The sequence below is a fragment of the Megascapheus bottae genome, chromosome 10 (genome assembly GCF_031878675.1).
Source record: "Megascapheus bottae isolate mThoBot1 chromosome 10, mThoBot2.hap1, whole genome shotgun sequence".
Taxonomy (NCBI): Eukaryota; Metazoa; Chordata; class Mammalia; order Rodentia; family Geomyidae; genus Megascapheus; species Megascapheus bottae.
Window position 1 is genome coordinate 39,375,098 of NC_143518.1, and position 11,464 is coordinate 39,386,561.

The 11,464-nt window shown below is 42.8% G+C and overlaps 1 protein-coding gene across 22 annotated transcripts in view; it reads right to left on the minus strand.

The window, feature by feature from the left end:
- Positions 1–11,464, minus strand: part of Ubap2l (ubiquitin associated protein 2 like) — a 61,317-nt gene that overhangs the window by 49,627 nt on the left and 226 nt on the right. For 17 of the 22 annotated variants that reach the window (XM_090340913.1, XM_090340911.1, XM_090340912.1 and 14 more), the window contains exons 1-4: positions 11,055–11,143; positions 6,440–6,569; positions 3,802–3,879; positions 2,618–2,728 (exon numbers count right to left, since the gene is read on the minus strand). In XM_090340913.1, the coding sequence (XP_090197039.1) occupies positions 2,618–2,728; positions 3,802–3,879; positions 6,440–6,529 (279 nt within the window). In that variant the 5' untranslated portion in view covers positions 6,530–6,569; positions 11,055–11,143. Of the gene's footprint in view, positions 1–2,617; positions 2,729–3,801; positions 3,880–6,439; positions 6,570–10,688; positions 10,749–10,964; positions 11,015–11,054; positions 11,187–11,253; positions 11,295–11,464 lie in introns of those variants that run through there. The other 5 variants (XM_090340896.1, XM_090340894.1, XM_090340895.1 and 2 more) reach the window with 5 other exon arrangements.

Below are 11,464 nucleotides of genomic sequence, written 5' to 3' on the forward strand. Positions count from 1 at the left end.
TAGAGAACATGCTTAGTATGTTGTATGAGGGCCTCAGTTCAATCCCCAGCTTGTCCCCTGAAAGTAGTAAAATTACATACCAGGTGCTGATGGCACCTATAATCCTAGCTACTCACAGCTACTCACAGCTGAGATCTAAGGATTCCAGTTTGAAGCCAGCCTGGGGCAGAAATGTTCCTGTGAAACTCTCATCTCCACTAAACTACTCAAAAAAGTGGGAAGGAGCTCTGCGGCTCAAGTGGTAGATAGAGCACTAACCTTGAGTACAAAGAGGCTCAGGGACAGCACCCAGGCCCTGATTTCAAGCCCCAGGACAGAGGGGGGGGAAAGTAGTAAAGTTAAAATTATGAAGAAAGTTCAATACCATAAAGAGCCTCCAGTAGCTTACTAAATACAGCAACTATATAAAAGATTAAGCATCCACCAAGAACTTAGCAGTACCTTGCCACTCACTCTTCTGACCAAACTTATTCTTATTACAGTTGCTGGGTCATTTGATCCTCACAGCAGCTTTAGCTCAAAGGCATAATAACTCTATAGGTAAATATGCATCACAAACTCATGAAACTACACTAAAATCAGATAGTTTCAAAACCTGACAAGTTTAAGGAGCTTGTGGCCTTTCTTTTTCCCCTGTAAATACATTAACTGCTGGAAGCTGACGGGTCCTACAAGGAAAAGAAAATTACTATGATCTTCCTTAGACATTATCCACTTTCTGATGGACTTAAACCTTCAACATTCAATATCCCTAGCAGCTGACTTTGCTTCCCACTGATTTCACTAATAACTGGTGTATGTGTGGAAGAAGCCTATATTATTCTCTAGCTTATTTCTGTTTCTATTTTTGATAGGTCAGATTTATAGCATTAGACAGAAGATGGAAGGTAAAACAAACAGGACCTGTGCAAAAACAAAAAATTGTGCTGCTACTGGAGCTTGAACTCAGGTCTGGATACTGGCTCTTAGCTTTTTCTGCCCAAGGCTGGTGCCATCACTTAAAAAACAACTCCACCTGGTTTTTTGTCAGTTAACTGGAAATGAGTCTCAGGGACTTTTCTGCCTGGGCTGGCTTTGAGCCAGACACTCAGATCTCAGCTTACTGAGTAGCTAGCCATTACAGGTATGAGCCACCAGCACCTGACAAAAATATAGTCTTTAAAAGCTACCACCTCTCTCCCTGACACAAAGAAAAAGAAAAGAAACAAGAAACCCTGAAACAATTATTCTGAAGTAAACCAAAAAATACTCTTGTCATATTTATCTGGGCAATGAATTTCCAAATACAGTCAATGATTTAATAGGGCACTAGGCTTTTGAGGGAAAAAAAGAAATTCAAGGCCAGGAGCATAGCTTAGTGATAAGACTGCTTGCCTAGATGATGAACCCCTGAGTTTGATTCCTTAAACCACATACTCAGAAAAAGTCGGAAGTGGTACTGTAGCTGAAGTAGCAGAACACTAGCCTTGAGCACTTTAAAAAGTGTCCACGGACCATGCCCAGGCCCTGAGTTCAAGCCCCAGAACTGACTGGCAAAAAAAAAAAAAAAAAAAAGAAAAGAAAAAGTTCAATTATTTTAGAATGCTTCTCTTGCATGCACAGGACCTAAGTTGGATTCCCAGCACCATGAAAATATTTTCTACTAGTATTAACTGCAGTGAATTAAAAAGGCTTCAAAATTGTATACTTCCCACAAAATTAAAGCTCTATGATAATATTGTAAAGGCTGGTAAAGCAGTGTTCCTGTTTTTAAGAACATTAACACTTAGAGCTGGGAGCAGCGGCTAATGCCTGTAATCCTAGCTACTCAGGAGGCTGAGATTTGAGGATCTCGATTCAAGGCCAACCCAGGCACTAAAGTCCATGAGACTCAACTCCAATTAACTACTAGAAAACAGGAAGTGGGGGCTGTGGCTCAAGGATAGGGTGGTAGCCTTGAGCTAAAGAGCTCGAGGACAGTGGCCAGGCCCAGAATCCAAGCCCCACGACGAAAGGAAAAAAACAACATTGACAGTTGGACTGGGAGCATGGCCTAGTGGTAGAGTGCTTGCCTAGCATGCATGAATTCCTGGGTTCGTTTCCTTGGTACCACACACTCAGAAAAAGCCAGAAGTGGTGCTGTGGCACAAGTGGCAGGGTGCTAGCCTTGAGCAAAAAGTGTCCAAGGACAGTTGCCCAGGCCCTGAGTTCAAGCCCCAAGACTGGCAAAAAGAGCACTGACACTCATTGGGATATCCTGAATTCAAAATGAAGTATGACTTCACTCAACAAAAATAAAAATAGATAAGCAGAAATATTCCATGACTAGTAACTTAGGTTATCAAGTACCACCAATAATTCACAATAAACCAAATGTTAGAAGGTCGCTCACCTAGAATGAATAATTTATTTCAGACCAATGAAAACAGACTTAGTTCTACTTGTTTTCTGCAATGACTATTATTTCCAGGAAAAAAAACATGTTATATACAAATTTTAAGTATTAAGAACTGGCAGCAAACGATCCCCAAATCTTCCTATTCTACTTGGTTTAGGTGACTTGACCTACTAGCTATTTTTAGATTATTAGCCTTCCAATCCAAGACCCACATTCTAAAACACTTTATTAGCACTCTACCGTGTCTGGGTTTCCTTCCAGCAGAACATTGATGGCTCTGTTGATATCTCCATTACAGTCATGCAAAGCAATCACACACTCATCCTGGTTCTTGCCCGTGATATCAATCAACTGTAAGAGAAAAATCAACAATCATCATGAACATTACACCACACAGAAAAAAGAAGCTAGTCAGGGAAAAAAAAAAGTTCAAGAGATTCCATCTTCAAAACAACCAACAAGAAGTCACGCTGGAGGCATAACTCAAATGGCAGTGTACCAGCCAGGGGATCAAGTATAAGACTCTGAATTCAAACTCTGGGATCAGCAAAATAATGTAAAATATATAGTTCTACTTCCAAAACATTAACACCTGTAGTCTATAATTAGGGTCAAAAGTATAAAGCAATGAAATAATTAAGAATCGAAACCTGAACATGGGCAGGGAGTGTGGCCTAGTGGTAGAGTGCTTGACTAGCATCACAAAGCCCTGTGTTTTGATTTCTTGGTACCACATATACAGAAAAGCCGTAACTGATACTGTGGCTCAAGTGGTAGCCTAGAGCTGAAGAGCTCGGGGACAGCACCCATGCCCAGAGCTCAAGTCTCACTACCAAAACAAAACAAAACACCAAATAAAGAAAAAAAAAACCCTCAAACACAGGATTTAGCCTATCAGTTTCCATATTTCTGAGATCCACAGCTGCATAAAGTTGCTGTATGTCATAAGAGAGCTTAGCACATATACCCCTAGGTTTAACAATCAAAAACATAAAAACATAAATATACACACATTAGTGCACATCAGTAGTCATTCAATAAAACTTGAAGGTAAAAGCACTAAACAGGTATCTAACCAAAGTGACATGGTAAATCAGAAAAAAACAACTAACATGGGACCAGAGTTTGGCCTAAGCATGTAGGAAGACCCAGGATTGATTCCTCGGTACCACATATATAGAAAAGGCTAGAAGTGATGTGGCTCAAGTGGAAGAGTCCTGGCCTTGAGAAAGCCCAAGGACAGTGCTCAGGCCCTGAGTTCAAGCCCCCCGGACTGGCAAGATAGACAAAAACACAAAAACAAAAATAAGTGCAACTAACATGTATTTTAGAACAATTACTTTAAGACATATAGAAGAATATTTGAATTTGCTTTCATCTTAATTTCTTTTCACTAAGCTTACAGTAAAATATTGATTACTCACTTGTTTCACCTTCTCCTCAAAGTCAGCATCATTATGGTCCGAAATCATCTGTGCAAGTCGAATTTGTTCTGCAGTGGCCTTAGAACCAAGATGATACCAAGAAAGTTTAAGAAACAAGAATTCAGAAATAAAGGAAAACTAAGTTGTCAATCTACATTCTCTACTATCCATTTCCTTTTGCCAAATGTGCAAACAAGCCCAGTGCCCATAGCTCATGCCTGTAACCTTAAATACTCAGGAGGCTGAAATCTGTGGATAAAGGTTTGAGCCAACTCACACTTGAGTTGAAGCTGTAGAACCAGAATAAGCAATAAAACAAAAATGCCCAAGCAATAGGGCCCCTGCTCATATTTGTAATCCTAACTACTCAGGAGGCTGAGATCTGAAGATCCTGGTTCAAACTCAGCCAGGAAAGACAAATTTGTAAAACTCATCAAGTGGTACAATGTCAGCCTGGAGCAAAAAAAAAAAAGCCATGTAAAAATGAGAGCTCCCGAGCCTGGAGATTGGCCTAGCAGTGTAGTGCCTGCCTTGCATGCATGAAGACCAGGGCTTGATTATTCCTTGGTACCACATACATAGAAAAAACTAGAAATGGTGCTGGGGCTCTTGTGGTAGAGCACTAGCCTTGAGAAAGTCCAAGGCCCTGAGCGCAAGTCCCAGGACTGGGGGGGAAAAAAAAGGGAGCTCTTGAATTCAAGCCCCAGTACTGGCAGACATACAATGAAAGGCCAACCAATAAAGATATCTAAAATGCTGAAAACAACAAAATGACAACTAGAATGAAGCCCAGTCCAATCTGGTACCTCCAACTCCAAAGTCGTAAATTGTTTCACTTCCTCTACAATCTACAGGTAGCTTTTCCCACAAATCTTCACAGTTAAAGGGACTTTTAGGCAGGGTGCCATTGGCTCAAATCTGTAATCCTAACTATATTTCAGGAGGTTGACATCTTAGGATCGCAGTTAAAAGCCAGCCAGGTCACTAAAATCTGTCTCCAATTAACCACCAGAAAATCAGAGGTGGCGCTGGCTCTGTGGCTCATGTGGTAGAGTGGCAGCCTTGAGCTGAAGTGCTCAGGGACAGCTTCCAGGCCCAGAGTCAAGACCCATGACCACCAAAAACAACATGGGGAGGGGGAGGGGAAGCAGAGAAGGTGGGGGCTTTCAAGCTTGGAGTTACATCATCACTTTGAAATAAAGTCCCTTAATTCACACTAATATGTTTGCAGAGTTGGACTGAGGGTGTGGGCAACGAAACATGAGGCGGAATTCAATCCATAATACCAGAAAACAAAAACCGTACCAGTTTCCTCCTGTCTTCAATTACCAATACAAAGCAAATTAGCCAAAAATAGACTCCTTATATCTTCTGAGTATCCAGTGTTATGTAAAGATATCAAGATTTTATTGCTACAGTTGAATTAAATTCTAAGTACTAAAATTCCACTGGAAAAATCAAATGGAGGGGCCAGGAGCATGGTAAAATGCTTGCCTAACATGCATAAACCCTTGGGTTTGATTTCTCAGTACTACATACACAAAAAAAGCTGGAAGTGGTGCTGTGGCTCAAATGGTAGAGCACTAGAACCTTTAGAAAGCCCAAGGACAGCTGAGATCTGAGGATCAAGGTTCAAAGCCAGCTCGGGCATAAAAGGACCTGCAACTCTTATCTCCAATTAACTTCTAGAAAATGGGAAATGGGGTTTGGCTCAAAGGTAGGGTGGTAGCCTTGAGCTGAAGAGCTCAGGGACAACACCCAGGCCCAGAGTTCAAGCCCTATGACCCACCAAAATAAATAATAAAATTAAATGGAAATACATAATAGAAAAATGCATAAGGAAAATTCTAATCAATATATAACTAGAGCCAAAAGTAAGTGATTCATTCACCATTAGATACTAACACACATCAAATCTCTTATGGAAAACAGATCTCATCCAAATCAAACTTAATTGCTCAGTTTAACCAAGTGGTTAAAATGAGCAATGCTCAAGGGTGTCTTATTTGTTAATTTTGCACAAACACAATGAAAACACCCACTTCTCATGGAAAAGGAAAAATCAGGTAAAGCCTCAATAAAATCAGAGGGGGGGGCCAGGAGTTTGGCCTACTGGTTGAGTGCTTGCCTAGCATGCACAAAGACCCAGGTTCGATTCCTCGGTACCACATACATAGAAAAAAGCCAGAAGTGTTGCTGAGGCTCAAGTGGTAGAGTTCTAGCCTTGAGAAAGTCCAAGGGCAGGGCTCAGACCCTGAGCTCAAGCCCAGGACCGGCAAAAAGAAAAAAAAAAAAATCAGAGGGGGGAAGTCTGGAAGAGGAAAGGTGTCAAGACAATGGCTAGCTTGATGTAAGGTGAAGGGTCCAGGAAACAAGAAAATGGTGTTACAAACACAAAACATAAAATCCAAAATGAAGCACTAAGCTATATAATATAATATTAGGCAACACAAAAATCACATTGCACCATAGGCATGATCAGGCTCCTAGTTAAAAAATAAATAAATAAATAAAAATCAAGTGTCAAGGACCAAATAAGAATAATAAACCTACATGAATACATCAAAAAGAATGATGCATGGAAATCACTATCAACAGGCAAAACTACCCATGGATCCATATTCCTTGCATTCTTTACCTGTGGCCGCTGCTTGTGCTGTGTCTGATTTTGGTTTTGAGGTTGTTCCCAGTTTCCCCGGGCTCGGTTAGTGCCCACCGATGTCATCATTTACAGTATATACAAATAACAGTATTTACAAGGTAGGATACTGAAGATTGAAAAAGAGAGAGAGTTTAGGTACTTACTTAGTATGGGCAAAATGTTTTAAACAGTACCTTCACCACCCAACACCACTTTCTCCAAAGGAACAAACCAAGATTTGCCAACACTTGCAACAATTCATTTGATAAAATTCCTTAAGGAACTACGGATGTCATTCCGTTTTTATACCACAAGAACTATAGGCTGGATATGTACCTCAGTAATGTGTAAGCTTTGCATGCACAAGGCCCAGAGCCAGAGCCCCAGCACGCTGTGGTCACCATCAGTGTATATGCTTTTTTAAAAAAGTTAAGAATCATAGTTTAGTTACTGTTATCTTTAAAGTAAGCAAAACAATGTTAGCAATCAAAAGTCTTCTACAAGGTTAAAGTATCTAAAGTTCTTTTGACAAAGAAGTCTAAGAAGTCTGGAAACAAATGCCTTCCAGGAGCTATCTTCCAGCAAGCTTGAAAGGCTCAAGCTGACCTGGGAAAACAGCAAATTCAAGGCCAGTCTGGGTTACATGGCAGACCCTACTCAAGGATGAGAGGGGAGGGAAGGAGGAGCCAGCTTTCCAGGAAGAGAATTAGCTTTATATTCTAGAGAAATAACAATTTAAAATGCTGTACAGACTGAAAATATAGTTCAGTCAACACCCTACGTTCATTCTTAGCCCCACAACTTGTGCATGTGTATATATACATGCATATATATATATTTTTTTTCCCCCCTAATGTAGCTAAGTAAGCAGTCTTTTCTACCTTAGAATTGTTTGAAAGCTCCTTCTGTTGGTCTCACCTTTTGAGGTAACAAGTAAACCTCCACTCACCTTAATAAACAAGTTTTCTGGGGGAAGGGCTTTCTAGGAAACCATTTTTTAAAAAGACATTAAAGTCTACAGGATGACTTCTGTCTTTAAAGAGACAAACACACAGGGCCTTCCCAAAACCAGAAACATTTGTTAAGAAATTTCTACTAAGGATTCTACTGAATTCATGCTCCTTTCATTCATACTTTGTTTATAATGCATTTAGTAAAGTGAATATTCACCATATGACAGATGGCTCAAAAGAGGTTACTTTGCATTGTTTCATTTCCTTCCAAACAGAACAAATTTATACTTTTCTATTCTCTACTGTATTTTTTTTTTCAGTACTAGGACATTATACAGAATAATTCCCGATTGCCAGAAAATACTGCTAGATGCTGAGGTAGTAAATTTTTTCTAAAGAAACATGTAACCTTCCTATGGATAAATGCTTCACTGAGTTGGGTCAATGCTTATTTTTCAATGTTGTTATGAAGAATACTTTTTTTAAAATTAATTTTTGGTGGAGCTTGACCTCAGCCTGGACACTGTCCCTGGACTCTTCTGTTCAAGACTCATGTTCTACCACTTTGAAAGTTCCACTTTCTGGTGGTTAACTAGAGATGAGTCTCAAGGACTTTCCTGCACAGATTGTTTTGAACCACCTATTCTCAGATCTCAGCCTCCTGAGTAGTTAGGATTATAGGCTTGAGCCACCAAGGCCCAGCTAGTACTAATTTTTTTTAACCATTCTCTCTTCTTTCTATGTACATGTACACACAAGGGCCTGCAAATATTCTAAGCTACAGGAGTAAGATGTGTGTGGGGGGGGGGGGGTTTAAGCAGTCAGGCTGGCATATTAAACAAAACGTTGCACTTAAATTTTTAGATATTTACCAAGCAGTTCATGAACACAAACCAACAAGAAGAAAACAAAAGCAAATTAAGACTAGAGAAATTGGGGCCGGGAGTTTGGCCTAGTGGTAAAGTGCTTGCCTAGCATGCACAAAGACCTGGGTTCGATTCCTCGGTACCACATACATAGCAAAAAGCCAGAAGTGGTGCTGTGGCTCGAGTGGTAGAATGCTAGCCTTGAGAAAATCCAGGGACAGTACTCAAGCCCTGAGCCCAAGCCCAGGACTAGGGGGAAAAAAAAAAAAAGACTCGAGAAATTTTTGTTGCTCTTGGTTTTTTTGTGTGTGTGCTAGTCTTCGAGCTTGAGCTCAGGGGGTCTTGGGCACTGTCCCTGAGCTTTTTTGCTCAAGGCTGACACTCTACCACTTGAGTCACAACTTTACTTCTAGCTACTTTTGGTTAGTGGACTTTCCTGCCCAGGCTGGCTTTGAACTACAATCCCCGATATCGCAGTCTCCTGAGAAAGTAGAATTACTGGCATGAGCCATCAGCATCTGGCCAATGACAGTTTTAAAAATTGTAAAATATTTTCTAATACAGATTAGTCATTCTCAAGTTTTCCATTCCGATTTCTGCATTGCATATACTTTTTGAAAATGAAACATCCCATAGATACAAGCTATGGAACTAGCTGCATCACTGTACATACTTCTCTAGTCAAATATCCAACATGATTTTCCAGTCAATATGACAGGAAGGCAGGAAGGCATCTTAAAAATGTAACCAAGAGAGGAAAAAAAAAAAACCAGCCTGATTCCTTTGCTATTAGCTTTAAAATATGACAAGAAAATTTTACTACCTAGATAAATAAAACACCAAGCAACAGGTGTAAAACAATCTGGAATAGATCACTTGTAAATAGAGAATTCGTTACTTTTTAGTAACAAGCAGAGATAATACCCAGTTATCATCCTAGAGATGGAGAATCTTGTTACTTAGAAAATAATACCTAAATGAAGTATTTAAGACCAAGGAACAAATCCAAGTTTCAACAGAGTGCTCTTGAAAACCAGCTACTAAAAAAATAGCCAGAGAAATTTTACTGAAAAAAATATGTAACGGGTATTTATTGAGTATCTACTATAATGTCCAATACTTCAGGAAATACAAAAGTATGACTGGTTGCTGCCCTCGGGGAGCTCACAATCTAATTTGAGAAACAATTCAGAAACTGAAGCTGGACTGCTAGATAGTATTTGCTATCAAGAACAGAACTAACTTCCCCAGATGCTTTGTTGGAATGACCTCCATGTCCCCTTCCCCACCACTTTGAATCTAATAATAGGCTTTCTCAGGACTCAATTAGCAAGGAGGGGTTTTAAAAATGAATAACAGTACAGTTTACGGTCTTTCCTCCTTAGTCCACAAGCCAGCAATACTACCCATTCACAAAATGAACAGTCCTGGGTACCTAGTCTACTTAGACAATGGGTATAAGATGTCAAAGCAGTTTTCTCCACCCAGAGGCAAATGTTTTAATTCTCTAGTAATACAGGTTGTCACCAACTCCCATTACCACCCAGCAATTAACATCAGGTATCCCCCAAAGCAGGATGTGAGGAAGGAAGATGAATGGACATTTACAAAAAAAAAAAAAAAAAAAAAAAGAGGGCGATTTCTCTAACAATCACGGGGAATCAAAGGCAAAAAACGTTCACAATAACAACAAAAACGCGATACTGTGATGTTTCTCTTTCCATAACATCCCACACCAGCCGTGGCTCATTTCAATAGTGGAAAAAGAGCAGTCGCCTGTGTGTGACATCAGTGTGCAAAGCAATTTTATGAGCTGTCCTCAAGGTAAGGGTTGAAGAAATTTGGAATTCCTGTCCCATTATGACAACAGTGAACAAATACCCCAGTAACCTAGTGACGTCTCTTGGGTGTAATACACCTTATGGGGGTTGGGGGCTCCAAGTCCAGCCTCCTCAAAACATAATTGGTTTAGGGCACCCCCAAACTACACTATAGATAGCAGGAAGCTAAAGACAGCAGCAAAAAAAATACATAACAAGAACCGGGTGGGTAAGAAAGAAGGAAGGGTAACAAGAAGAGCTGACAAAGAGGTTGGGAACCAAGAGGGGACGCAAACCCACGCACGGAGGATGGGAGGCTCACCACCCTCCCTCCTCCCCCCCCCCGCGCCACATCAGGAGCCCACGGGGCCAATCGCCTCTCCACCTCCCACCCGGAACAAATTAATCCTCCGCACTCCAAATTGAGGGCCACATGGGGTTGTTGGGGCAGCTCCACCCCATCGCCCTTCCTCTCTCCCACCTCCCCCCCACCCACACTCCGCCACCTCCAAACCAGGCCGGATTCCGGATCGGAGGCCTGCAGAGGGCTGGAAAGGGAGGAAGCCCTCTCCTCCACAGGCACCGGCCATGGTGGAGAGAGCCCTACCTCAGGCAGGGCCCCAGGCCTCCCTCGCTCGCGCTCTTTCTCGCTCTCCTCCTCAAGGCTCTAGCCGCATGGCCCCCCCCACCCTCCGGCTGTCCCAAGCCCCGCCCCGGCCACGCTCCCAAATCGAGGCCCCGGCTCTGGCGCGGCCCAGTAGGCCGCGAACCCAACCATAAACAAAACCTTCTGCGGCCGACTAGAGGTGGGGGCGCCAGGGCTCGCATAACTACAACAGGGGGGTGTACAGAGAAGAAACACACGGAGCGAGGGGGGGCCTACCGAGAGAGGGTGATACGGCGGGGATAGGGGAGCGAGGAGGGAGGGTAAAAGGGGGGGGGATCGCGGATTTAAAGGGGCCGCGGACAATACCCGGCCCCGCCGCGCTGCCGCTGCCGCCGCCGCCGCCGCCGCCAACGCCGCTGCGCTCCCAACTTTACCTCAGTCTCCTCCACACTGACACCCCGGGCCGCGCCGCCCCTAGTCACGTGATATAAGATTCCCTCCACCCCACCCCCCTCTCTCCTTTTCCCTCTCGCGCTCGCTCTCGCGCCTTCCCCCTCCCACTTGCCTTCCTGCGTCCCCCAGCACGTGATGAGAAAAGGGACGCGCACGCCGGCGTGCGCGCGCCGCCACGCCACGAAACACCGCACTTGAGCGTCAGCCCCGCCCCCTCCGCGGCGACCCCGCCTCCACCACGTGACGCACTAGTGGCCTCCGCTTCCTCTTACTGGCGAAGTTCCGCATCTCCGCTCCCAGGTGCCACTGCTTTGCCTGAGTCA